At 42.0% G+C, this 27791-nt stretch overlaps 1 protein-coding gene across 2 annotated transcripts in view; it reads right to left on the reverse strand.

Annotated features, from left to right (window-relative positions):
- Positions 1–716: 716 nt before the first annotated feature.
- WIPF3 (WAS/WASL interacting protein family member 3) overlaps positions 717–27791 on the reverse strand; it is a 36820-nt gene continuing 9745 nt past the window's right edge. For both annotated transcript variants that reach the window (XM_082045826.1, XM_082045827.1), the window contains exons 2-8: positions 22642–22780; positions 7593–7725; positions 6831–6959; positions 4641–5375; positions 2760–2906; positions 1954–2055; positions 717–1563 (exon numbers count right to left, since the gene is read on the reverse strand). In XM_082045826.1, the coding sequence (XP_081901952.1) occupies positions 1523–1563; positions 1954–2055; positions 2760–2906; positions 4641–5375; positions 6831–6959; positions 7593–7725; positions 22642–22725 (1371 nt within the window). In that variant the 5' untranslated portion in view covers positions 22726–22780 and the 3' untranslated portion in view covers positions 717–1522. The remainder of the gene's footprint in view (positions 1564–1953; positions 2056–2759; positions 2907–4640; positions 5376–6830; positions 6960–7592; positions 7726–22641; positions 22781–27791) is intronic.

Raw genomic sequence — 27791 nt, forward strand, 5'->3', positions numbered from 1 at the left:
TCAGACAGGGCCTCCTCTGTTTCATTTGGTGCCCATTGCTGCTGTTCACGTCACTGAATACTGCTGAAAAGACCCTGGCTCCATCTTTATACCCTTCCTTCACATATTTATGCACATTGATGAGATTCTCTCTGAGCTTCCTCCAGGCTGAACAGTCCCAGCTCTCTCAGCTGTTCCTCATAGGAGAGATGCTGCAGTCCCTCCGTCATCTTATTGGATCTTTGTTGGACCCTCTCCAGCACGTCCATGTCTCTCTTGTACTGGGAAGCCCAGAACTGGACACAGTAGCCCAGGTGTGGCCTCATCAGTACAGAGCAGAGGGGAAGGATCCCCTCCCTCAACCTTGCTGGCAACATTCCTCCTCATGCTGTGAAATGCACAAAGATAAGGATAATTCTTGGTGGAAATAGACATCCTATTCACAGATCTGAAGACCTTACCCCAGGCTGCATATTAAAAGCAGAAGCTCAAGTCTTCTTTGCTGCTAGGTTGTTACTTTTTTTCAACCCTCTCTGTTAAAGGGAAAAACCACTTTGGGGACTGCTTATTCCACCTGGTGTGTTTCGGATAATGAATCTTTGCTGTTGCTACAGGTTAACAATTGTAGCTGTAGTTGTCTGTTTATAACATAGGTGTTGGACCCCTCATCCAGAAGCCTCCTAATTGCTGGGTAAAGACAGTCTGTCACACAAAGGGTGAATATCCACTTTGCCAGCAGAAAAATACAGGACACGTGCCCTTACATACATAATTCATGGCATGTGCATTCACACACACCATATTTTTTTTTTTTCTTACAGTAGAAAACTTTCTTTTCCTCCAGTCTGGAAAAGTTCTGTTGTCTTTTGTCAAGTCCATGACCAATCTACCCAGCTGGGCTTCTTCAGACAATATCCTATAAGGATCTATAATCAATAAGAGGTGGGCTCAACAGCAGCCACAGCTCCTCATCAGCTCTTTCCTCTTCGCACTTAATGAGAAAAGGATTGTGGGCCCATCTGTTCATGAAAGTGCCATTCTGCCGCCATCTGAGGATAGGCAGAATAGAAGAAGTGAAGAAACATACAGGGAGACTAAAGGTATCACATTAGTTTCTAGTAGTTAGTTGAAAAATGTCTGAATAATAACTGGAGGATTTCCAAAATACTTTAAAATGATGGTGGAAGAGGAAAAATGAACTACAGGCAGGTAATGCAAAAAGTATTCTGAGGTAACATGTCAGCATGATGAATGAGCATTGTTTCAACACTACAAAGAATTCAGATTTTATGTTGCTTTGCTTAAAAATTATCCACCTATATACAATAATTTAAAAGCCTGTGCTAACATTCCTGTGGTTTGTAGGCCAATTCAAAAAGTATCATTTACAGCACTTTCCCAGTTTATAAAAATGTTAACATTGCAGCACTTGCAATTCAAATATAATCTCTTATCACTGTAATAGGGACCCCTTCTGGTTTATATATTATCTTGATGTTCTTCTTGTTTAATAGCAAATCCACAGAGCATCAGAAGACGCTTCTCATCTTACATGTGTTCTTAATGGCGGATTTTTAGAGGGATCTGTAAAACACCAAGCATAGGATTTAAATCAAAACACATGATGGAAGACATGGATCAAATCACCTCTCTTGTGATTTCACAAGTTCATGAACAAAAAAACAGTAGCTGCCTGTCTGTTTTTAACATCAAGGGCTCTGCAAATTCAACAATCTGAAGAACACAGAATGCATGTTAAGCCACATAGTTTTATTTTTAGCTACTAAGACTTAACAGTAATTAATCAAGTGCTTTTCATTGTATCTTTGGTCCCTGCAACCACTGTAAAAAATCCCATCCCTCCCTACTTATTCCTGAGCCCAGTTCTTCACATTAATGCAGATTTCTGTTCTTTATTTTCACTTCCTGTTTTTAATCCTTTTGGATCATTATCAGAGCTGTTTACACACTTACCTCTAGCTATCTTGCTGGGATATATTTTCTGAAATGGCTTGAATTCATCAGGTGGGGGGAAATCTTCCACAGAATGGAAAGTAAATTTAGATTCAAAGTCATCTGGAAAGTTTCAGGGAAATAAACATTTGTCACTATTAGACAGATACTTAAAAGAAAGAAAAAAGAAAAAGTAAAAATTGCCACAAGTAATTTCAATTTTAAATGCTGACTTGTTTTCCCCTGGAATTGACAGTGGCTCACTCCATATAAACAATCTTGAGGAGTGTATCTGTAAGCCTTCCAAGTTTTCTGGCTTAATTGCAAACACTGCCTGCTACTAACTGAAGTGAAGCTTCTGGCTGCTGTTCCAGTCTTCTGCATTGATCAAGTTGTGGTAACAGAGGTATTCCTGGGTGGTTTTCAAGCCATTTAGCTATAAGCAATAATGAATGGCCAATTCATCAGACCACAGAAGTAATTCTTCCCAGTCTTTGCTCTATAGGACTAAAGCTACTAAATGTCCATGAACTGGTTTTAAGGATAGTAATTTAAGCACCCTACAGCAACTTTTCACAACCTTAAATAATTCTGCAGGTAGTGCATGCTCTATTTTCTACTGGATGATTCAACACCTTTGTGAAAAAGCCTTGATTTTCTCTAATTATATAAGGTTGAACAAAAAATATTTCTAATGGGTCTAGTTATACTACCTTGTTATTGCCATGAGAAGGTCTCATGATTTTTTTTTGTGGTCTGAGACACACACAGGCTTTTGCACTAAAATCATTAAATAAGGCTGAGAGACGTAATTTAGGTTATTTTACCAATGATGTGCATGTTTCCATTTTTAAGTGGTGGGTAGGGGTCATGAGCTGCAGCCCAGGCTGAGACTCCAGACTTGCTTGTAAGTTCAGTTGTTGGTGATCTTGCTGGTGGCTGTGGAGGAGTGACAAGCTTCCCAGCACCAGGTCCTTAAACAGAGAAACATCATTGTGACTTACCAAACTCGACAATATACTTTGTAGAAAAGTGGAAGTGTAGAAGGAATGCAGGATTTAGGGCAAACTTAGCTACTTTGGGGTACTTCATAGCTGCTGTTTGTCCAGCCTGACCATGGATTTATAGCATTAAGTGTTACTTTTAAGTCACTATTGGTGTTGGCTGCGGCTTGCTATATCTAATTCTAGGGAAGTCTGACATTCTGAAGCATGGCTTTGGCCCAATCTATCCTTCCACTTTCACAAGAACAAGTATTTTGTTTAAGAAAAGAAAAATAAGCAACAACCACACTAGATGGTATCATCACTAAAAGAAATTAATTTCCTGACATTTTGGCAGCTATGCATTGGAATTACTATCGTTCTTGTGCATTTCACTGAGGAGCTGCAAGAGCCTTCAAAGTTCACATCTGGGCAGAGCTACCACAGGAACTGTGTGAAGCACAGGGAGCCCAAGGTCTCCAAGTTACCAGCCTCTCAAAACTGCTTCTCCCCCTGGATAACCAAGAGAAAGGCAGGCTAATTTTATGGAAACCTCAAAAGCTGAGCCACCATGAATCAGACAGTTCCTGAGCAGCATTGATCACCATCACGAAGCACCTGATGTGCTGTACTTACATGGCCTTTCCCATGGCTGTCAAAGGGAACCACTAATCTTTCTCTTGACATGTGGCTGCTAAAATACAGGGTACAGAACATTCTCTTCAGATGCTCCTTATTAAGTAGCTGTCTCCATTCCTCAAACCCACACAGATCTAGACTCATTTTTTTATTATCTTCATTATATCAGTCAGAAAAAAGTTCCTTCTACCATCTGCTCAAGGAAACACTAGCTAATATCCCCGCTTCCCAAGCAGTCAGAGAAGCCTTTGTTGACCCTGCCACCTGGATCACAAGAGGCACTGGCCACTGCGGAAAAGCAGAGGGCTGCATCCATACTTGCCTTTGTTCATCTATAGCTGCAGCTGCCCCGTCTTTGCTTTAGTCTCTCCTGTAACATTTCCAGCCATTGCCAGACTGCACGGGTGCAGCAGTGGAGGGATGTTCTGGGTAGGCTGACACTTCGAATCATAGAATGTCCTGAGTTGGAAGGGACCCACAAGGATGATTGAGTCCAACTCCTGTCCCTGCCTATGACAACTCCACAGTTCACACCGTGTGTCTGAGGGTGTTGTCCAGTCTCTTCTTGAACACTGTCAGGCTTGGGGCTGTGACACCTTCCTGGGGAGCCTATTCCAGTGCTCCACCACCCTCTGGGCGAAGAACCTTTTCCCAATGTCTAACCTAAACCTCTCCCGGCACATCTTCCTGCCATTCCCTCGGGTTCTGTCATCGGAGCTTGAGCAGCTGCAGATGTGGCAAACTCAGCTGCCCTACCTGAGACTGGTAGGAAAACTGCTCCCGAGTTCAGTAAATGCCAACATAAAAGCAACAGCCTAGCGGTCCTAAAACATTGCTGATCAGCATGTTGCTTCCCAGAATCACAGATTAAAGCATAAGGTGTGTGTGTCCAGCGCTAAGAAGAGCCTGATGTCTCACATGCCCCTTACACGCCATGTGACCTACAAGTACTCCAGACCATGGACTTCACCCTGCTGCTACTTGCCCTCTCCATCCGCACTCCTCCACGCTCTCAGGCCACCAGTGCTATTTCCCCGATAGCCAAAGGGAGAAGAAACGTTCCCTCCTTCCAGGTGCGGCTCTCACCTGCCCCTCGGCCGGCTCTCTTCCTTCTGGTCTCCGCCACCGCCGCCGTGGGCTGGGGGAGGCCGGGAGTGGGGGGCAGCGGCAGGGACTGGATACTGCTGGGCTTGTGGAGCTGCGACAGCAAGTTGGGGGACTTAGGGGGCAGCGGAGGGGGCACGTCGGCAGTGCCGAAGGCTGGGGAGGGCGGCAAGGAGAGCCTGTTGGGGACCGTCAAGGGGTGCGTGTGTGGTGGAGGAGGAGGTGGGGGTGGCGGTGTGGGAGGGGGACAGTCCCTTCCTTCAGAGGGAGAGGCAGCAGCAGGGAAATCCGCTGTCCTGCCGGGAAACGCGCAGGGGGGAACGAGGGGCAGGGGAGGAGGAGGCGGCGGGTGTGAAGCTCCTGCTTGAAACTTGGTGGGTTTGTCAGCCTGAGGAGGAGGGAGCGGGGGCGGAGGAGCAGCGCTGGGGGACACCCCCTTGGGAGGGCGCTCGGCTGCAGGGGGGAGAGGCGGAGGAGGGGGGAAGGCGAGGGAAGGTTTGCTGGAGGCGGGAGGCGGTGGCGGGGGGGCGGGCAGGCTGGGCCGCCCCGGGCCGGCTCCGGCTCGGGAGGTGCTGGGGGGCTCCGGTGGGGCCGCTGCCCTTGGGCCTTCAGCCGGGTGCGACGGGTTACTGCTCGCCTTGGCGGTGCTGGAGGTCGGTGGGGCAGAGGGCTTGGGAGCTGCTGCTCGGACCCCTGGAAGCTGCCCAGGTCTCCCAGCTGAAAAACAGGTATCACACGTTACACCTCAGGGTTTGGTTCCCTCTCATCAGACAGAACAGTGCAAAGAGCCAGCTCTTCATCGTCCCCTCCCCACTGGTTACTTGGAGTGATTAGCTCTCCAAAACCATCTCATATCCAAGAGGTTGCCCCTGGTGTAACGGGGCTTGAGAGGTGATGTGTCCCAGTAGGCACTGGGGACTCTGATCCCTGTTCCTCAGTTGAAATGAAACAGTTTAAGGAGAAAGTACTTTCCTTCAAAAGGCCTGAGGTACTTCATACCAGCCCCATCTATCTAGTACAGCCGGCTGAACATCAATGAGCTGTCTGCTTGAAGGAATCAAGAGTCCTAGTGAAAAGACCTCGAAGAACACAAGGTGGACACGCATCAGCTTGCATCCTTGAAGTTAAGAACTTGTTTAAGATTTAAAAATTCACACAATATTACATAAAGCTCAATCCCATGGATAAAAGCCAAGTTCTTAAAATTAGTGCCTCAAAGGCTTTCCCAAAGGTACAGGTTCAAATGTTTCCTTTTCAACTGCAAATGCTCAGATGCTTGACCTTACAAAATGTATTTTCCTGAGTAAATGTCAAGGATTTTTCCCAAAGCATGATGTCCAAAAAAAGGCATCTCATTCTATATTCACATAGTCAGAGTTTTAGAACAACCCAGAGTAGCTACTGCAGCTGAGGCGGTGAGGCGGCCCTGTCACAAGCTGAGCTGCGCATTATGGGCTCGTCTTCCAGGAGAAAACCCTGCAGGTAGAGCCAATGTGCATCTTTCCCTGCAAATGCCCACCTTGCTCTGTGCTGCCTGAGCAGTCACCAGCTGCCCAACAGCACCAGAGGGCACTGCTGTGACTCTAAAATAGTCACCCCTTCTTGAGGTGAAAGCAGCAGCAGGGGCTCCCACACATGCCTTCCTTCTGTCTTTGTGAAGCAACAATAGCCTTTTTCAGGTCAATAAATTACCTTTCTGGATCAAAACTGTGCTTGCCAAATCCAGAGAGCAAAAATCTTAAATATGAATCTTTAAAAGTAACACACAAGCCTGTAATACTGCAGAAATGCACACTAATGGAGGGAAGGAAATATGACTTCTATGCCATTTATGCTGAAGTTGATAAGCTCAGATTTCAATATTCAAGGCACAATTAAAAGTTCTCATTAAACTAATGCAAAAAAATCTCCATTAAAACTCTGCACAACCTATTCAATCTCATTCCTACCCAGTGCAGAGATAGCTCATTATTTATATTTTAAGGAATAAGGCACCTGACATCTAGAAAGATTACTTCAAGCACATTATTAATTGAGCCCTCCATGGTCACATGATGAACTAAGGGTTCAGTAAATAGCAATAAAAATCAAATACTAAAGCTAAACCCAAAGTGTGTTTATCCCAAACCACAGTTCCCTCCAGTGATTCTTTCATAGAAACGAAGCCCTTACCCGGCATGTCCCTCTGGCCCGCTGGTCTGAGAACAGGGAAGCCACCAGCAAATAAACCTCCCAGAGGCTGCTGAGAGCTGCCTTTATTAATGGCTTGATTAACTCCATCTCTGTTAGTTTCCTTGGGTTCTGTTAAAAAGAACAAAAAACACAGGGTATATCAGAAAGTAATTTCATTCTTGCACTCAGACTAGTAAGACCTGGCACCAACAAACATAGCCGAGAGCAGACGTTTCCCTCTTAAGGCAGGCTCAGCAAGGAAAGTTACTGTTCACACAATTTCTGACCCAGATCTTGGAGCACAGCACCCCCTGGTGCTTCTTAATTTCACATCCATAATGACACCAACCACAAGTTGTGTTAGACAACAGGAAATTTATGCTTCCAGATGTTTTTGGCATTTTTTGTTCTTTTTATCTAGTAAAGAACAGATCTTCTGCCAGAGCAAACAATTCCCACTTAAACAATTATTTCATTGAGAAACTCTCAAGGACTCTCAGTTGTGATTTTTTTTTTTGGACAAGGAAATGCCTTTTTTGGACAAGACTTAATAGTGTTAATAACAGTGAAGTGTTAATAGTTATTCATCTTACAGCAGGATGCAAGTTTAGAAAGCATCTCCACATCCTAAAGCCATATGAAGGTGCAGACCTTTGCTGAACTTTAAACCTGCCCTTCAATTTGAAAACTGTCCAGCTGATCTCCGCAACTGAGGCTTCAGCACAGCTCACCCAGGGCCCTTACCCAGGAGCACACACTCACTTTCGATCTGTGGTGCGCTGCGGTCATTGATTTGAGTCACTTTTCTTAAGCGAGTTCCCTGCTGGATATCAGCTAACAGCGCATTCCGTGCTTTTTGGTCTTCCTTTCGCAATTTTGGCAGCTCTGAACTTCCCTGTTGACAATAAGAATATTAGATGGGAGGTACAGACAAAAATACATGCTTGGAAAGGACACATAAGCAAACGTGGGATAGAAGATTTGAAATAAACCAGCCTTGGCAGCTGTCATTTCAAAGCCTTTGGGTTGAATCAGCAAGAACAGCGTTCAGTTGCATAGGAGGCAGGAAAGATGAAAGTTTAAATATAACACAAATCTAACACTGGCTGTGCTAATACTGTTGAAAGGAGATTAGGAGACACGCTTACATGAAATGTGACCTCTTGCTTGGCCATTTATGGTCTCTGCCCCACAACTCCAGCTCTAACCACCTCTCTCTTTTCATGCTATTTGCAATGCTTTACAATACAGATTTTATATCCTACCTTAGAATAAACATATTTCTGTTCTACCCACTTTGCCTTAGGAAAAGATGACAGTTAATTGCATACTGCACTTATATTTGGATGTGATCACAGAACGCTGTCTTTAGAAGAATACAATTATATCTTAGTAACTTTTCTAGCCTAATCAAGGTCTGTAAATGTAAAGTCAGGTTGTCATTTAAAGTTTTGTAACAAAACAAAAAATATATATCTTCATTTTTTATTCTTATTTCATCAAGTTTCCTGTTATTAAAAAAAAAAAATAAAAAAATTAAAAAGTCTGGACGTTTCTCTTTCCTGAAGTGGATATAAACCAGCAAAGCTGTTATTTCTAAACCTGTCATGTGGTTAATGGAGCGGTCTAGCAGAGGGGAATCTTCACATCAGAGGAGCAGTGTGCTGCATGTGTCCACAGCTACTGCAAATTCCCGGGGGTTAGCTAAGTTCCTAAAGAGAATAAATACAGGAATGTTTCCACAGCCCTGAAGTTTAGCATCGTAGTTAAAATAAAGCAGAACAATACTGTCACACTTTGAACCAAAAATACCCAGCTTGGTAGTAGCATTCTGAAAGCAAGACAGACGCTTGAAAATGCTTAACCAGCTGTTGAATTAATAAAATATCTTAGCTTGCTAATCCTAAATGAAGAACTATACTGGTGCGATACTACTTGTTATTTTTGCACTTGCTAAAAACCAAACCAAACCAACAAACAAAACCAGCAAGCTAAATTTGCAGAGCCCCACTGGATGGCACTCCCGATCCCTTCCAATGCATTCCTGACACCTGATGTAAAACCTCGGAATTATCATCTGGTGACCGATACTATAACCACATATTATTTTAAATATTACAAAAAAAACACTTTGAATACACGGTTTCCTAACTGGATACAGCGCTGCTGGCCCCTGTGGTTTCAGGACAGCATTAGGACAACCCAGAAAAGCTGCCTGTGGGAGCAGTGTCAAACCATGTACCAACCAGACGCTGCTTCCACTCGCATTTTCTTTAAATACTTACTGTGAGAAATGGAAATACCATAACTGGAACAAGGGTGACTCCCCTTCTCACAAAAGTTTTTTACCAGTATCTTGAATTTCACTCGTCTCTACTCCCGCTAATGACTTTGCTGTAGCAGGACAACCAGGATCTAGAGGGATCTGATCAAGACTATGTTTAAAATTAGATCCAGCAGCTGTCTTTTCGTTTCCGAGTTCAAATATCCGTATATTATGCCAGCTGTCCACTTCATCCCTGCCCCTTGCCCCACTCCTTCTCTGAGCAGGTAGGCTATTAGAATATAAAGCCTTGATATCCAAATGGCTATTACGCTAAAATATCCCACTCATGGCAACGTACATTTGCGAGCACCCATGATTTGATATCACTTTAACATGGCTAAGACATTAATTTGTTCACAATTTATAGCAAAAAAAAGATAAAAATCAGGAACACTATTCTGGAGGCCCATAATTCAGCATAAACTGCTGCCTTTCTCCTGCAGTAGATTCCCTTACTTCAAGCACAACTCCATCCCGTGCCCCAGCTGTTTCTTCTTCCTCCTCCTGTATGTAAGAGACAGATACAATCTCCCATGCCCAGCCTGGTGGATTCAGGTGATTGATGAGCTGCTGAGTAGCTTGATACGGATTCTCTTTTTCCATTAAAAAGTCAAGATGGTCTGGGGTGTAGTGTTGCCTGTTTGCACAGTGGTCAGAGCTCCTTTGGATTTCTTGTTTGCTGCCTGCTCTCCCAAAGCCAGTGACAATTCTTGTCAAGGATCATTTCACTAAGTAAGTATCTCACCCACTCATCTACTGGTGTTACTGTGTCAGCAAATTTGTATTTTTACCATATTGCTTTTTGATACACAATCAAAAAGGAAGTTTCCTTCCTTTGATTAAGAAATTAATCTGGAATTCACACTCATGCTACGCCTGCAATCCATCGCACAAGAACAGACAATAAACATAAGTTGCGTATCAAGAGAAAAATAAAAGAGGAAGTCATATGGGTGTTGAATCTTCAATTCCGATCACATGAAGTAGAAGCATTTAAGCGGAAAGGCAAATATATTTTGAGTCACAGAGGAAAAACAGCTGCATGACAAAGGATGTAATTCTTGGGCTACTTTCTTCCCTCCATCTGCAGGGCAGCCTCATTTATTTACAAAAAGAGAAACATCTCAATCTTTCAGTGAAAATCAGAAGGGAAGCGGAGGAGAATGTGAAGATCATTTGTTTTGTCAGATGCCAGAGCTGCCTCAGGTAACACAGAGTGAAATTAAGTTCCATACTTTATTTACATGCATTGGTAAGAGAACGGTGGGTTCTCATTACCTTAGTAACCATCAGGTTATTCTGCTACTATTTAGGACATAAAGAATAGCACATTCAGTGCATACTTGGAAACAGAACAGAACAAACCACACATGTAAACAGCCTGTACATAAGAGATCTACTCCCTTTTCATCTGACCAAACTCTGCTACTTTTGTTTTCAGCGGCCTAAATTACATCCTCAGCTATGTCATTCAGTAAGGTATAGAGTCAATGTTGGGGCTGCCTGACAGGTCTCCAAAGTACCTGTAAACAGGAATATACCACCAAATCACAATATTTAGAGTGATGTTCCAGAGTGTAAATCAGCAGTGATGGAAATAAACGTTTCAAAATCTGCAGCTGGTAACTCAGACTGGCAGAGAAATGAATGAGGACAGCACGGTTACACAGAGAGATCAAATCACTGCAACTCGAGGCCACTTGAAAAGAACAACAAACCAAAACACACTCCCCTAAGGCTGAGGGAAGGGAAAAAAAATATGCACAATATACATACAAATGTCAAATATAAAACTGAAAATGACCATATGAAAAGTTCTGACCATACCTCTGAAATTAAAGCCAGCATCCAGAGTGCCGGAAGCCTGACCAGCCATAGGCCTCAGCAGTGACAGTGCATGGGCAAGTGTGCCCGACCTCCTAACACAGGGACGTGGCAAGGAAGGATAACACAGCCCTCTGATACATTTTATCCTTCCAGAAAAAATAATATTGGCAAAAATGGTTACAAGTTCAGTTCTGGTCTTCAGATCTTTAAAATGGTATCAAAAAAATGGAGATGCACAGGAAGAGAGCTGAAGTGGTATTCAGAAAGCTGGAAGAAACAGTCTGGATTTTAGCAGCTCAGGCTGGTCCATGAGCCCCAAAGCACAAACCTTCAAAGGGACGTGACAGTGAGGACCCGAGATCTATTAATCCAGCAGAGACAGGCATTTGGCGAGTCAATGTAAGACACAGCCAGACAAGCTCTGATTGGAAAGCAGCAAGTATAGGAGCAGCCAGAGTGACCAATCTCCCCTGCAAAGGGCTGTGGACAGCAACAGATCATCGACTTCTTGGTTTTCAGATCAGGGCTGGATCCTCTCTGGTGCTTTTTCTGAAGTGCAAGTGGTTGAGCCTGTACAGAGCTACTTGCTGACGGCAGGGAGGCAGCCAGGGGTTCCTAAGGATTTCTTCCAGTTCTGAGTTCTGTGAATAGTTTTGTTTGGCAGAACAACTCTGTGTACACTAGACATATGGACCACACAAGGTTTGGCCCTGAATAATCACAATCGTAACACCCTAAACTGGGTTGTATCAGACAGATTAAGATCAGAGAGACTTTTTTTAAAGAAAGTGGACTAAAATCCATGGCAATGAACTTCGTTTCTGGGAGTATGACTGCTGCAATATTTGCATCACCTTGGGAAAGTCACTTTACATCTTGCAAGACAAATAAGAGCATCAACCTACCCTCTGGGCTCCTATGATACTTAAAATATTTAAGAGGCATATGTGCTCAGAGACCAAAATGATGTAAATGCAGAAAGCACCAGGCATTTGAAAAAGTTCGTAGTAGCACAGAAAAGGGGAAATCCTTTGGACTCTGGGCAGCTAGGTCAGGTCATAGTAGATGCAGACACTCCCACAAATGGGTTATATTTACTCTGATTTTTAAATATACTCTTTACTGAATTTGCAAAATACTTCAGGATAGTGTAAACCTTTATAAACCTAATGGTTGCAGCAAAAATGTACCTCCAGCTACCTGCACAATCCCAGTAGCCGGGCAATCACAGACCTTTGTTTCAGAATAAACCCATCAGCTGATGAGAAAAGAGGATCCAGTACTCCAGCCTTGCAATAGGTAGGAGCCATAAGTAAGATAAAATAAAGCACAATTCCATCCAAAGGCACTACATTCTATTTTATTTCAGAGAACTCATAGTACTGAGTATTATATTCCTAACATGTAATGAATTGTGTCATCACAGTGGATTCCCTTTCCTGGTCACTTTTTATAAGAAATACTGGAAACACAGCACTGTAGAAAAAAAAAAAAAAAAAAGTATTTATCTGAAGTAGATTAAAAAAATAAAACAAAAAAAAAAAAGAAGTCAAAATACATTTATCTTATCCCTAAGTAGCTATTTGGTGAGACATAAAAATAAAAATCCACCAATCAATTTGACATGCAGTATTTTATTATGGGCAGAAAGAGAGCTCTCTCTTTTGCTGACAGCTTCATTTATTTCTGTGAATCTGATGTCAATCACCCTTCCACTCTCCCATGGCCAATTTTTCCCCCCTAAGTTAAAAAAAGAAGTTATTCGAGGCAGAGACCAAGCACAGATAGTAAAATACGGACTTGTTAAGGGGTGTCCTCAAACTCTTTTATTTTTTATTATTTTTTTCTGCCATGCTCAGCCAAACCTGCACAGAGAATGGCCAAGGCCAGGGATCTTCACCACTGCAGCATGCAACACCTCAGCTTTGCCTTTGAAGGAAAGGGAAGATGTTACAGCAAGATAAGGAAAAAATGAACAGAGAGCTCTGAGAAAAGGGACGCTTGGTCACAGAGACACACATTAATGAAAACAAGAGTTGCTGAGCCAGTCCTGGCCTTCTCTGACATCCAATCTGACACGATTCAGAGACTAAACTTAAACTAAGAAATGCAAAAGTCTACAAACATGGCAATGGACAATTCAAATCAGCATGTGGAACAGCAGACAGGGCAAAAGCAGTAATAGGTACATATGCAACTCAGTCAGTGCTGTGGCAGTGCCAAGTCTGGCCAAAGAAACTATCCATCAACAGTGAGAGAGAACTGAGATGTCTAAACCTTACTTCAAGGACACACAAAGGATCAAGGAAGAGCCAGAACAACTGGAAATATAACAAAACCCCCCAAATATTATATTAAACATAACTGGGATTCTGGTGTAGACAAATATGGATTGTTCAGGGAAGAGGACAATAAAGGTGAGGGTAGCTGTGTAATGCCGTATATGCGTCATGCCAGAGATGGCTAAGAATATCAAGAGGAAAACACAGCTTGTTTGGGGTTGGTAAATCATCTGAGGAAGGATGATGGGTGTTCTCATTCCCCATATGGCATAGCAAGGGTCTCCAAGTAGGAGGGCATGGAGGGAGAGATGCTGACTGGGACCTCATCCAGCCATAAAGCTCCTGCTCTCTTGAAGGAACGCCAGGCACAGGCTTGGTGCTTACAGCAGTCTTGAAGGGTACAGACGTGGAGTGAGGGGCCATAAGAGGCTACATCCTGCTAAAATACCCTTCTTGGAACACTGCTGATGAAAAAGAATGGACTAAGAACAGGGGAGACCTGCTCGCAAGCAACTTACTCCATAGCATCCTTCCACTTAACCACAAGCTGCTGACCACAAGTGTTCCCTAAGGAGATCCCTGTTAAGCATCAGGAATACTGTATTTACATGAATTGAACTCTGCATCCTTTTCAAAACCAGAAACTGACAGAAAAAGAAATATTGCGAGTAAGATGCCAGAACGTTCAAACAAACTACAATGTCATAATTTTTAACTAAAAGAATGAGGTTGTTTTGGAACAAGGTAGAATACAGAAGATGACCAGAAACATCAGTGTAAGCTAATAAGTATGTCTTCCTTGACATAGCAGAGGAGTATAAAAGTCATCTATGCATTTGTAGCCTAACATGAAATCTGAAACGCCAGAGGAACTTGTTTTCCCAAGAACAATCCACTTTTACTAGATTAGAATTATGCCAAGAATTCACAATTGTGTATTTGCAGCAGAAGCAGTTTGCCCAGCAGGCAAGAGCATTGCTCTTAAAAAGAATTCTTGGACGGGCAGCTAAAGTCTCTCCCGTGACTGTGCCAAGAAATGCAATTGCAACAAAAAACAAGAGCTTATTAAAATAATAAAATAAACCCAGTTTCCAGCAAGTCACAAACAGAAGTACAATACAGAAAAACATTGTCATCATTCCTGCATTTAAATATGCATCAGGTGTGCTTTCACTCATGTACTGTCAAATGCACAATAAAATAAAACAAACTCCCCTTCCAGCTTAAGGAAATAATCCAACAAGTCTCAACAACAAAGCACATGACTTATTTTAAGTACTTTAAACTGTTTGTTTATAAAGAAGCTTGTGAGATCTGGTATGTGTGAGTTTTGGTTCATCTATTCACAACAGAGCCCTGACCTCTGATTTAAAGCTTTTTAATAACGGGAAACCTCGCTACGGTGCAAGACTCCACCTGCACAGTCAATCGCAAGATCAGGGCTGCTTCTCCTGTTTCTGCTGTGTAGCATAGGATGAAACTAATTAATTCCTGGCACTTGGTTTACCTGGGTAAACACAGCAATATCTCAGCCTTCTAGCAAGCTGAGCTGCAAACGCTTCCCATGTGAGGGGTTCACTTTCCAGCCAACTTTTGAGGGAACTCACATAAGGGGACATGCCAAATAGCTTCCTGGCAACTAACGAAGTCATTGTTTCAAGAGAATGACATGACCAGCATTTCATGATTCCATCTACACCCAGCTCAATAATGATTAACCATGATCTCAGTCTCCATCGCACAAAGTTCTGCAATCTGAACCTGCCGGGTTGAGAAGGTCACCGAGCAATGTGTGTCCTTAGATAGGCCTTGTCCACACCAGCCTTGTTCCTCAGCTTCTAGCAAGGGAAGTACTGTGCAGAAGTTCTTCCCGGACTTTCAGCCACCGCCTAGTCCTGGCCTTAGTCCCAAATAATGAGGCGTTTCAGCATTAGCAGAGATGGTGCCTGCTCTGCACGAGCATCTACCCGTTCCCAGCAGACACAGCAGCAGGGAACAAAAGAGAGAAAAAATGGCACAGCAGGAGTTATTGTCTTCTACATCTCTATTCCAGTGCTCATTCCAAACACCACCAGTGATTGACGCCACTGCACCCAATAAAACTCTCTTCATGTTATGTTAGCACCACTCCGTCAGACAATGTAAAATCTTCTATACTTAAAGGTTCAATTGCTCCTGCTACAAACGGAGCAGTGGGCTCATTCACAAGGCTGTACTTAAAGTTTTCCAGTGTGGGTTGCTACATTTCTGTACCTGAATGCAAAAATGCAAGGGAATCAATATGGTGGTTTATACCTGCTGAGCCATTTAGCTTTTCTGTGGGTATTTAACTTACCAACACCCACATTTTCGGCATATATTCTGGCTGTTCTTTCACTAAAAGAAAATATGCAGTAACAGAAGCCACCAAAATGAAGGGAGTATAAAATCAAAACTACTCTAAAATTTTTTCTCAGCAGTTCAGAAAGATCAAAAGTCAGATACCAAAAATACCCTGAGACTGGCTTCAAATACAATTTTGACCTTCACATTCTGATTTACAAATTTTTGGGATTCAAATTCCCAGGATTTCCTCTGCATCAGTGAAAATTCTTCCATAAAGAAGAAAACACGAGGCCCTGGCATTGCAATGAAAATGTCAAACAGCACAAGGCTGAAAATGCTGCCATGGGAGCCAGTGACACCACTGCTGTTTGTTCTCTCTCTCTACCACAAAATATTCAACATATGGCAACCTACGCGTATCACAACTTAATCTTGCTTTGTTCTAAGAGTGCTGTGCCATTTCTCCTACCCAGTTACCTGTTATGTGTTTTAGCATCCCTGAAAATTACGGTCAGCCCAAGATAGAAGAATAGTAAGAAACTAACATTTCTTGCAATGTCACTTTCCAGCCACGTAGAGAAGTTCAACTCAAGTATTGCTATAATTCTGAGTTCTCTTTTAATTAAAAGGCTACAAGTGTAAGATTAACTGGCAGATGGAATTTAATATGTAGCCACTACATACACTACAGATGGGGCAGTGATTTTTCAGGGCAGTATTAGCTTGTGATTAGAATGGTAAATTAACCTCTGAGCTCTCTGTAGCTAGGCTGCTTCTAGTACCTGGGCTTGATCTTTACATCTGGTACCTCTGCGAGATGCTGTAGTCTCTATACATTATACAGATGAAAAACAGACAGCAAGAATAAGAAAAAAAAAATTAAATGCTTTCCATTCCATTCCATTCCATTCCACAACATTATGAAGAAACCTGCAAAACAGAACTTGCCACCCAAATACATTAGAAGTGGTGACCTAAGAGATCTCAAGTAAAGAATTCAAGATTAGCACATATGAATATCTGCAGTACATGCCCCTCTCCACATTAAACACAGGGAGCAATGCCAACCTAGTACTATGCTTTCTTTACATCTTCCCCACTTTTCATAGCTCCCACTTACCCTTTCTGTATTTGTTGACTACATGAACAGAAGACTGCAGCAACAATGCTTTGAGATGCTATAGTTGTGCGACATTTTCCACTAACTGAAAATGAAGTCAAATAAACCACACAAAGACACATCATCTTCCCTACATAATTGCTGCTCACTTCTTTATGAAAGCAGACAGGTATGAGGTGTGATACATTATTAAAACACTAAAAATCAGTTCCTTTATTTTGGCTGGAACAAAGTGTTCTCCAAAATGTCAGCTGCACCTTGGCCAGCCCTCAGCACAGTCTGTATCATGGCCAGTCATCAACAAGGTAACCAAGCCTGCACTCTGCTTCAGAATGTTTTACCTAGCTGCAATAAATACTATGATTTAGTATCTCCTGATTAGGAACTTCATGACAAAGTATTGTATTTGATTTTACTCACAGCTCACCTAAAATTTTAGTAAACACACTCCTAAATATCTTGTAATTGGCACTATGCCTGATCCTGTTAAGCTTTCAGTGTTACGCATGCACGCCTAGGGGCCTGAGTGGAAACTTAGAATCGTAGAATGTCCTGAGTTGGAAGGGGCCCATAAGGATCATCGAGTCCAACTTCTGTTCCTGCACAGGACAAGCCCACAGTTCACACCATGTGTCTGGGGGTGTTATCCAGTCTCTTCTTGAACACTGTCAGGGTTGGGGCCATGACACCTCCCTGGGGAGCCTGTTCCAGTGCTCCACCACCCTCTGGGTGAAGAACCTTTTCCTAATGTCCAACCTGAACCTCCCCTGCAACATCTTCCTGACATTCCTTCGAGTCCTATCACTGGTCACTAAAGAGAAAAGTTCCCCTTGTGAGGAAGTTGTAGCTGCAATGAGGTCTCCCCTCAGTCTCCTCCAGGGTGAATAAACCAAGTGACTTTAGCCTCTCTTCACATGGCTTCCTCTCCAGACCCTTTACCAACTTCATAGCCTTCTGGACACTTTCCAGTAGCTTTATATCTTTTTTAGCCTGTGTTGCCCCAGGTGAGGCCGCACCAGCGCAGAGCAGAGTGGGACAATCACCTCCCTCGCCCAGCTGGCAATGCTGTGCTGGATGCACCCAGGACACAACCGGCCCTCATGGCTGCCAGGACACACTGTTGGCTCACGTTCAACTTGCCGTTGACCAGAACCCCCAGATCCCTCTGTGAAGAGCTGTGTTCCAGCATCTCATTCCCCAGTCTGTATGTTCAGCCAGGGTCAGTGTGTCCCAGGTGCGAAATCCAGCACTTACCTTCTTAAACTTCATGCAGTTGGTGATTGCCCATTTCTCCAATTTGTCCAGATCCCTCTCCAGGGCCCCTCTGCTCTCCGGAGTGTCAACAGCTCCCCCCAGTTTTGTGTCATCAGCAAACTTACTAAGCAACCCCTCAAGTCCTGAGTCTAAGTCATTTATAAAGACATTGAAGAGCGCTGGCCCTAAGAGGGATCTCGGCGGAACCCTGCTAATGACTGGTGACCAGCTCGACATAACCCCATTTACTAGAACCATTTAAGCCTGGCCTGTCAGCCTATTGCTCACCCAAGAAACCACCTTCATTTTTACAATAAATAATTAGCAGGCGTACACGCATTAATGCATAAACACACTTATATGCACACATTCTCTTTCTTATATTATATTTGGTTAAGACTAAATCAAAATACCATAAATCATCAGGATTTTCAGCCAAGCTGTTGTATATACATTGTTTTTTCTCTTGCCAAAGAACAGGAGTACTAAATGTCACAGGAGAAAAACCAACTCCCACACAGCTTCAGATAAGCACTGTAGCGCTCTGAATTTCTTGGGAAGGTTGGGGAAAACAGCTCAACAAGGTTTTCACTCTGACAACTGTATGAAGGAGGGGAAAAAAATACATCCCCCCAAAGAAAACTATCAGCTGATGTTTTCCTTAACATTGGAAATCCTGCCTCTGTGTAAATTATGCATTTATCACAGTATTATACCATGAGGAATTGCTCCTCCGAATTTTTGTTACAAGAAGGGAAAATCCAGTCAGAATAACAAACTTAGCAAACACATAAATTTGTTTATCTACAACAGAAATTATGGGTTTTTAAACCAAATAATAATGCAGTGATCATTAAGGTTAATCTACATACCAGTCTAGCATTGAGCGTTATTTCAAGTTTCACATTTTTCCCCAACAAGGTAAGCACATTTCTTTCTTCTCCTGCTCTCCTAGTTTTCAGTATGTCAATAAGGCAAATAAACTCCTGGTGCTACTTTACTGGCTTTAATCATTTGATCCATTATGGTTTTGGGGGGTTAATTTCTATGCTAAAGCTTTAATAAGAACAAGTCTAAAGAGAATAGAAGTATTTTCTTAAACTCCAAAAACGTATGAATCATTAAACAAACATCTTCTCTGAATAAGGCACAACCCAGCAGGGCTGCTACATATCCACACTTCCCTCAATGTTAACATTTTTAATAGGTGACGACTGATCATAACATTAGGAATTCAAATGTACAGACAAAGGCTGCACAGCAGCCTCCATTGCACGTAAAAAGTGAACATGGTTTATCAAAGCAAAACTTTCTCTTGATCCTCTCTTGGGAGATGAAGCAGAGAAATTTTCAGTCACTCTCAGTGGTGGTATCTACTCCTGGAAATATGACAGCCAAAACCAACCGGAATACTTCATATGATAAATTAAAGGGCAAAAGAGATAAAAGAAATAGAGGGGGAATAAAAATAAATTTTTCGGAAGTAGAAAGCTTTAAAAAAAACCCACAAAAAAACAAACACAAAACCACCACCATCGCAGCCCCCCCCAGAAACCACACAAACCAACAACAAAGACCTGTGAAAAAACATACCCAGGTGATGCACATGTGCCTATAAAACGGAAAGAGCTTTAGGACAAACAACCTAATGCCTCCTTGCTAAGTTTCCTCTATGAGGGTGGAGGGGGAAAGAGAAAAAGATTTGAATTCTGTAAGCCAGTACCAGGAAATATATTGGGGCACAGCTTTATTCTGCCTACTCATCCATCTTATCTTTCTCTAGGCTGGCACTTGAAGACATGCTCAATTCATCCAATTAACTATATTTACATTTTGACTCAGCCACCTACATCTGCTATCACTGATACCCTACCATTCCCTCCTGAAAAGTCCACTTTGTTTTCTTTTAAGCAAGCTCTAACAGCCAGAAGCTTTTCAGCTGTTGGGCACAGGTGACTCCTAACATGTCTGAAGTACCATCTCCAAGTCACTTTACTATTGTCTTGCAACAACTTTTGTGAGCAGAATTCAGTGCAAATACTTACAGAACATCTGCAAATCCAAAATCTTTGAAGACAGTAAGAAAGGACCTAAATTTCTTCTGCCTTAAGATAGAGTTAACAGTACAGAAAAGTCAAGTGCCAACAGTACTTAGGATTTCAATGAAGTAAGGACCTCAAAATCATTTGGGACCATGGCTCATCATATTCACTAAGAAAATGTGCCAAAAAAAAGATAACATGGTGAATACTTCTGCCAGAAATCTCTTAACAATGAAAACAAGAGGAAAGTACGGGTATTTTCCATGTAATTAGAAAAGCAAGAGAAGTCCATGGTACCCATGCAATGGCATCATGCAAAATGACAGGATTCTAAAACCTCAACCTACGCACAGACATTTCTCTTCTAACATAAATCAAGTAAATTAAAGTAGTGGATTGCCTGCACATCAATAGCAAAATTAAAACCTAACTTCTAATTGCTAACATGTAAATGTTACTCTGGTTTAATTATATCAGTATAATAAAAATCACAGTGCTGCTTACTTTGGAATGTTCCCAGGTGTTGCTCAAATAAAACTTATTTGCTTTGAAGGTTTTCCTTAAACCTACGTGCCTGTTAGAATTTTTCTTCTTCCATCCTCCAACTGCAGATTTAGCAGCTGTAACAACAGCTGGGCAGTTTAGCAGCTGTAAAATACAGATGCCAGGTACCAGAAAATAGCTTCCTAGTAAAAGAAAATGGGGTCTGTAGCAAGTTTTCATGGATTCCCCAATTATAAGATTTTACTCTGCAACTTGGCACCAGCTGACTCTTACATTGCACTTCTGCCGAACTCACCAGGGAGACTACAGATCTCTCAAAGTTGGCCCTCTCTGATTCAGTTTGGACAGGGAAAGATCCTTTTGCTGTTACAAAAAAACCTCAATGTTCTGTCACATTATTTGCTTTATGTTGGTTCATGTGCTCTTTTCAGTGTCAACACTCTTTAAAATTAAGGCTGTAATATCAGACATTAATTAGAAATATGCTTAGTTTTTATCCTATCACCAAGATAAAACTGACTCTAAATTCTGTATGTCTTACACACAGCAGATGACATTTGAAATAGAATGATCTAACTAAAATAAAGAAATACAGCATAAGCGCCCCCTTGCATCAAAACCCTGTCATAGTAGTGATTCTAGTCATCAGAAAAGGAGGGGAAACAAAAAGCTGAACTTATTCATACTGGTCTTTCAGGGTACTCTTAGCTTTCTCAAGTCTTTTACAATTGACATACATTAGAGAAGTCTAAAAATATCTCTAGATATTTACTGCACTAAATGTATTAGGATAAGAACACTTGCAGCTTCTCTTGACTTTAACTGCAGTTGTGGGCATTAAGTTGCTCACAAAATTCAGCCCATTAATTTTAGTATCTCATTATAGGTTGTGCACCAATCCGGAAGAGCTGCTAACTGAGGACACTGCTCATGGTGCCCAAAGGTAAAACAGAATGAAAAAAGGAATCAAGCACTGCTGATTTCATGTGCTGTCTGTGTCTTCCTCTTCTTCATCTCCACAGTTCACAGAGAGTTTTACAAAATAGTTCAGCCTGCAAAGTAGCAGAGAGAAACAAGCAAGGAAGCCTTCTCCTGAAGGAAGATAAGAACATTATCAAACAAAATCTACAGACATTCATGGGAACAAAACAGGCAATGATGCCAGAGAATGCAAGGGAGAAATAAAGTTCTTAAAAATAATAATAATCTGAAGTACATTTAAAGTACCATGTACTGTTTTACTACAGGGACTAACATACACTGCAAATAATTACAGCAGTGACAGAAAAATACATGAAAAAAAAGAGTCAGGAGAGATATTATGTGTTGAATACAACCCTGCCAGGTTTCACCCTTTCAAAAACAGTCTAAGAGTTTCAGTGCAGAAACAGGCTATGAACAATTAATTGCAGAACACAAGGAATGACTTACGTATGTTCTACCATAAGTACAATAATTGATTATGAAGGTATGAAAACGCAATACCCTGAAACTTCACTCAGAGCATCCTCCTCTTCTTGCAAACATACTGGCAGGACACATGTTCTGCTTAATGACACACAGAGCAATCATCTGTTGGAAGCCGTAGTTGTTCCTGCACATGTATAAAAGCACATTGTGCTGTATCCCCAGGAAGACAGCATATGCTAGAAAGAGCAACACCTACCACCGAACACTGTGAGTCTTAACAGAAGCTGTAAGAAAGAGGATGAAGAAATTAACATTTACCACCTGCACATTACCAATACAAAAATGAGTTAGTTCCCTGTGGCTGAAGAAGTATTCATAAATGTTAAGTTCTCGCCACATGCACCCTAATGCAATTACCTCCAAACCATCTGATCCTGCACCCCTAGCAATAAAAAATTTTTGAGCATGCACCCCAATGTACCTATATTTACTTATTTATAAATAATACACCTGTATGACCAAAGTTCTAGTATTTTCTTCTTGCACCCCAAAGGATGATCACACACATCCCACTTTGGAGATGACAGATCTAATGAATAGAAGGACAAAAGCCAGCAAAACAAGCAGATATTTGCTATGAATATCCACACCAAAATTCTGGGGGACTGAGCTGACTACTACAGCTAAGCTTTTGCTAATGGAGATGAAAAGTCAATCTTACCAGAGGCGGTGGTGGAGGGGGCCCTCCAGAAGGCAAAGGAGGTGGTGGAGGAGGAGGTGGTGGTGGCGGCGGTGGCACAGGCATCCGTTCAGATTTCTAGCTCCACGCAGTTATCAAAAATATAACCAAAGTCTATGTCCTTGAGGAGAAGGAAGGGAGGAGAAAGAAAAGTGGGGGAAAAAAAAAGAAAAGGAGGAACGTGTTTATACACTGTAAGCTGAAGATCAGCCAAATTTCTAGCTCACAGCAGACTGAAGACTTTTATACTGTGCTGCTTCCAAAACTACAGAACGAGCAGCCTCATTATAGTTCTCTGATGACAACATTCATCTAAAGAGCAAGCTCACAGATCTGGCCAAGTGCCATGAATACCGAATACATCGATGCCAGCCAGGCCAGCTTTAACTATTATGCCTTGCCTCAATCCAGCCCATAGCCCTGAAATGCAATTCACAGGCAACCACAGGTAGACACACTCCTGATGGGACAAAAACTCCATTGATTTAAGCCAGAGTTTTGCTGCTCTAAAGACAGAGTAAGTGACTCTGTGACATTCACTGGACTTGCCCCAATGTTACAAAAAAAAAAAAAAAAAAAAAAAAAAAAGCAAGGTTTGAATAAATGAAGAAATCATTCTACAAATTAAAGTTTTATTAAACATAGTTCTGTTACCAAAGGACAGCATATAAGGACCAAGCATCTCATGTATTAAAGTCACATGTGTTTTCCTGCCATTTTTAAATGTTCCCTTTCCACAACTCTTTAGTAATGCACTGACTATAGAGACACATACCTTCCAGCAAAATCTATATGGTGGTGGTGTTGTTTTGTTTGTTTTTTAAATTGCCTGCAGAATGCAGGGCATCCATCAGTCACTGATTTTCACTTCTAACCCAGCCCCTGACATGACTGCATCCCTTCTCAGTCTGAAGTCATCTGTAAAGTTAGTAAACAAACCCTGTATTTCATCAGTAAAATTGCAAATGAAAGTACTAGGCAGCCCCAAATATAGCCCTCTGCAAGCCATACTTGATAACTTCCTTTATTTTGATAGTGACTCTCAAAGAAATGCTCCAAACATGGGTTTACATCTAGTTTTATGTCCATCGCATCATGACTGTCTTCAGAGATTCTTTACAATGTCATGCAAAACAGCATCAAAAGTCCTACAATAACACAAAACATGTCATCTGCTATTTCTTTTCTAGAAGGCTTTATCTTAGCAGGAAATTACACTGATTTGACATATTTGTTCTTTATACATCTCTGTAGATGATAACTTATTTTCCTTTGTCCTCTAAGCATTTAGAAACATCCTACTTATTTTGGTGTTTTTCTAGAAATTTATGTTAAGTTGAAAGCACCACAGTTCCCAGGCCTTAGTCCCCTAATTCTTTCCTTCTTTTTTAAAAACAGTTACTCTGTTTATACTTTTCCAGCTGCCTGAAACCTTTTGGTCAAGTAATTTAAGAATCACCTGTGTAAGCAGAAGAAATGAGACTGTTCAACCTGGAGGGTTTCAGGAGAGAGGACACGACAGAAATGTGGCAAGTTACAATCTTTGAGGGAATACTTGGATGGGAAGAGTCAATGAAGTTAAAAGGTACATGCAGCTTTGTCCACTTCATACCAAGTGTCCGTGAACAATATCCAGATAATATCTGAGTATTTTCCTTCTGCTGTATCTTGTAAAACAGTTTATGGGAGACCGATCAAAAATTAACTATGCAGAGCTTCTGCAACGTTTTTCACCCTTGAGAGATTGTTATGCAAAGGCCTATCATATCAAAGCACCCTGGATCTTTAAGAGAATTGGTCACAATCACTTCAATAATGGCTTAATGAAGCTTTCCAAGAAAGCTGGCTTCACAGCATCTCCACCATTCCACCCTCATTGTTGCCCTGTGCAAAAAACTGTTATCAGAAGCTATCTCTTTTCCTCAATTAAGTCATTCAAAAACCTGGACATAAGGAGAATGAGTCTTCCCTGCTAATAATATGTTTCGGGTTAGTATCTTCCTACCCTGCAATACAAGCCTTTTGTCTTCATGAAGGATTTAGATTGGAAAATATGCTCTTAGTCAAATTAGAAAAAAAAATACAACCCACGCATCTGTGACAGACCATATGCATGGCAGCAGGAGGTGAAGCACACTGGGGGCGAGCGGCAGCGGGAGAAAGGAAATGGGAATCAGCTCTTGGTATTTAGAAGTCAATCTTGCATCTGAAATGCAGACCATTCACAGAATCATAGAATGTCCTGAGTTGGAAGGGACCCGCAAGGATCATCGAGTCCAACTCCTGTCCCTGCACAACCCCACAGTTCACACCGTGTGTCTGAGGGTGTTGTCCAGTCACTTCTTGAACACTGTCAGGCTTGGGGCCGTGACACCTCCCTGGGGAGCCTGTTCCAGTGCTCCACCACCCTCTGGGTGAAGAACCTTTTCTTAATGTCCAACCTAAACATCCCCTGGCACATCTTCCTGCCATTCCCTCGGGTTCTGTCATTGATCACCAGAGAGAAGAGATCAGCACCTGCCCCTTCTCCCTTTGTGAGGGAATTGTAGAGCATAATGAGGTCCCCCTCAGTCTCCTCTTTTCTGCCTGCCTCTCTCACTAGTCTTGGCCTCAGCACCCATTCCTTCCAGTGATGTTCCAGGACCAGAATCATAGAATCATTTTTATTGGAAGAGACCTCAAGATCATCAAAACCAACCATAACCTTACTCTGGCACTAAGTCATGTCCCTAAGAACCTCATCTATATGTCTTTTAAATACCTCCAGGAATGGTGACTCCACCACTTCCCTGGGCATTCAGTTCCAGTGTTTGACAACCCTTTGCATGAAGAAATTATTCTAAATATCTAATCTGTACCCCTCCAGTGCAACTTGAGGCCACTTGTGGCCACCTACAACCCAAAATTCCATGCATAGGCAGTGTTCACCACGTATCCCACTCCCCCATCCTGAATCCTCTGGTCCAGTGACGCAGGAGAAGAATGTATTTGGGGGGGCTATAACCCACAACCTTTGAATTAAATATTGGAGATGCCCTACAGCTTTCTTCCCATGCTGTTTCAAATCCTCTACAAATGAACTATCTTTCAGAAAATTCTGACTTCCTTTGTCTCCTATCACAAATTCAGAAGCTAAGTGTCCCAACCTTGGCATGCTTTTGTGCACACAGACAAATTCATCTTTTTTTTATACCAGTACTATTACAGTGTCAAGGTGATCACATCTAATACCTATGCAATGAATAAACGTTTTCCATGTAAGGGTTCTATCTGTTCAAGCGAGCTTTGGAAGAAGGAGTGCTGTCATTCACACAAGGAGACATTGATAGCAAAGAAGGTCTGGATGTAGATAAAGAGAGGCATCTTCAATTAAAAAAAATTAGCTCTTAAAATTTGGTCATAACCGCACTATCTACACATTTTGAGAACCTCTTTTGTATCACTGCACTAACACTTTAATATATCAACATGTGTTATGTGGAAGCCTCTGTTCCTTTGTTAAAGGTTGTATTTAGGCTGTATTTCATTTGCCTCTTCCTCCCTCATCAAGTTGCTACTCAAAATATGGCTGGCAATTTCATAAAATAGCTTCAGAATATGCTGGGGTTATGGATTTGCACATTATAAGCTAAATAAATTCTGAATTAAAAACAAAAAAAGGAGTATCACATTGATCAGTTCTAGTGTCTGTTAAGAGCCAGACAAGAGGGAAATGCCACGAAGGGTCCTTAAGGCACACGTGCCCTTTCTCCTCTATACATATTTCTAATTGGAAGAGCAGGGTCTGAATTATCCCTGAGGGACAGAAAGATAAAGATACAGTTTTAAAAGTTGGCAAAAGATGAAGGGGAGAAGCCCCTGTGTTTAGCCTCAGTTTTCTCAGGCAAAAATATAATGTAAATCTTCCCTTGACTTCTACATCACAGAATATAATCAGGCCCAACAATCACAGAATTTATTGCAAAAAAAAAAGGAAAATCCCAAATCTAGTCCACCTCCCTACGAAAGCAAGGTTGTACATCTTTTTTTAGTGCTTTCTGAAGTCTAATTTTAGGTGTCCCAAATAATGTGACTTGTATTATTTCCTTTGGGAGGCTCTTTAACAGTCAATCCTCATAGTTCAGATTGCCCGAAAAATCAGCCTAATTTCTCCTTTTCTCCATTTGATCCCATTTGCACTCTACTGCAGATGACTCTGCCTTGTACTAAGTAAAATAGTTTCTCCTACCCCTGAGCATCAGCTTTCTGAAATACAAGAATTCTAATTCAGAAGTACATTTACAAGGTCTAATTATATTTTTTGAGCTGTTTTACTTCTTACAAATCATCCCATCAGTCAGTGAACTGATTATTGTTCTTGGGTCTCAAAGCAATCGGTCTTTTTTTGTCCCCTTGGTAAGCGTAATTCTAAGACTGGTAATTTCAGGTGTCACAGACTGTTCCTTGCTTCTCACAGCGCTTGCTTGAACAGCAGCTGGGTTTAAGTAAGAACAGCAAGTACAGTCCTCAACACAGAACTCTGAAGGCCCAAATAAAGTCTTCACTTAGACTTTCATTTTGAAGTGACAGACAAGACAAAGAAGATGCAGATGCTGCTTCTTCATGAAGTGGTCTCAGCCCTGTGCCTGAATTCACCTGTGGTAAACTCAGACTAAGGTTTATGTAGATCTGGTCTCACCTTGCCCAGCCATGAGATGGACACAAGCTCTGATCCAAAAGCTTCCCAAAGGTCTCCTTCTAAAGTGCCGCTGACACAGTGCTGGGCACACACCACAATTAAGTCCTGCTGGGATCACAGACCCACACTAAGGAACAAGCTGGGTTTGGGGCAGCAGCTGTCACGTCTTCTGCCACGCTGATGCCCAGCAGAACCACCACAGGTCTGTCTGCAAAGGCTGTGCTGAAGTACCTTCAACTGGCATGGAAAGGCAAGGCAGGGAGCGCTCTGCCTCCCATTTGGAACAGTGTCTGGAAGGTGAAAGGACAGAGGAAAACAACTGTTTAAATGCACATAATATGCAAATTTATATGCAAATTTATTTCTTAGCTAGTAGCATTTTTTTTTTCCTTTTCCTTATGTCTTTAGGTGGCATAATCATATAACAATACAGCTGGAATTTCAAATACAACAC

This window comes from Streptopelia decaocto (genome assembly GCF_964273445.1).
Source record: "Streptopelia decaocto genome assembly, chromosome: 2".
Lineage (NCBI taxonomy): Eukaryota > Metazoa > Chordata > Aves > Columbiformes > Columbidae > Streptopelia > Streptopelia decaocto.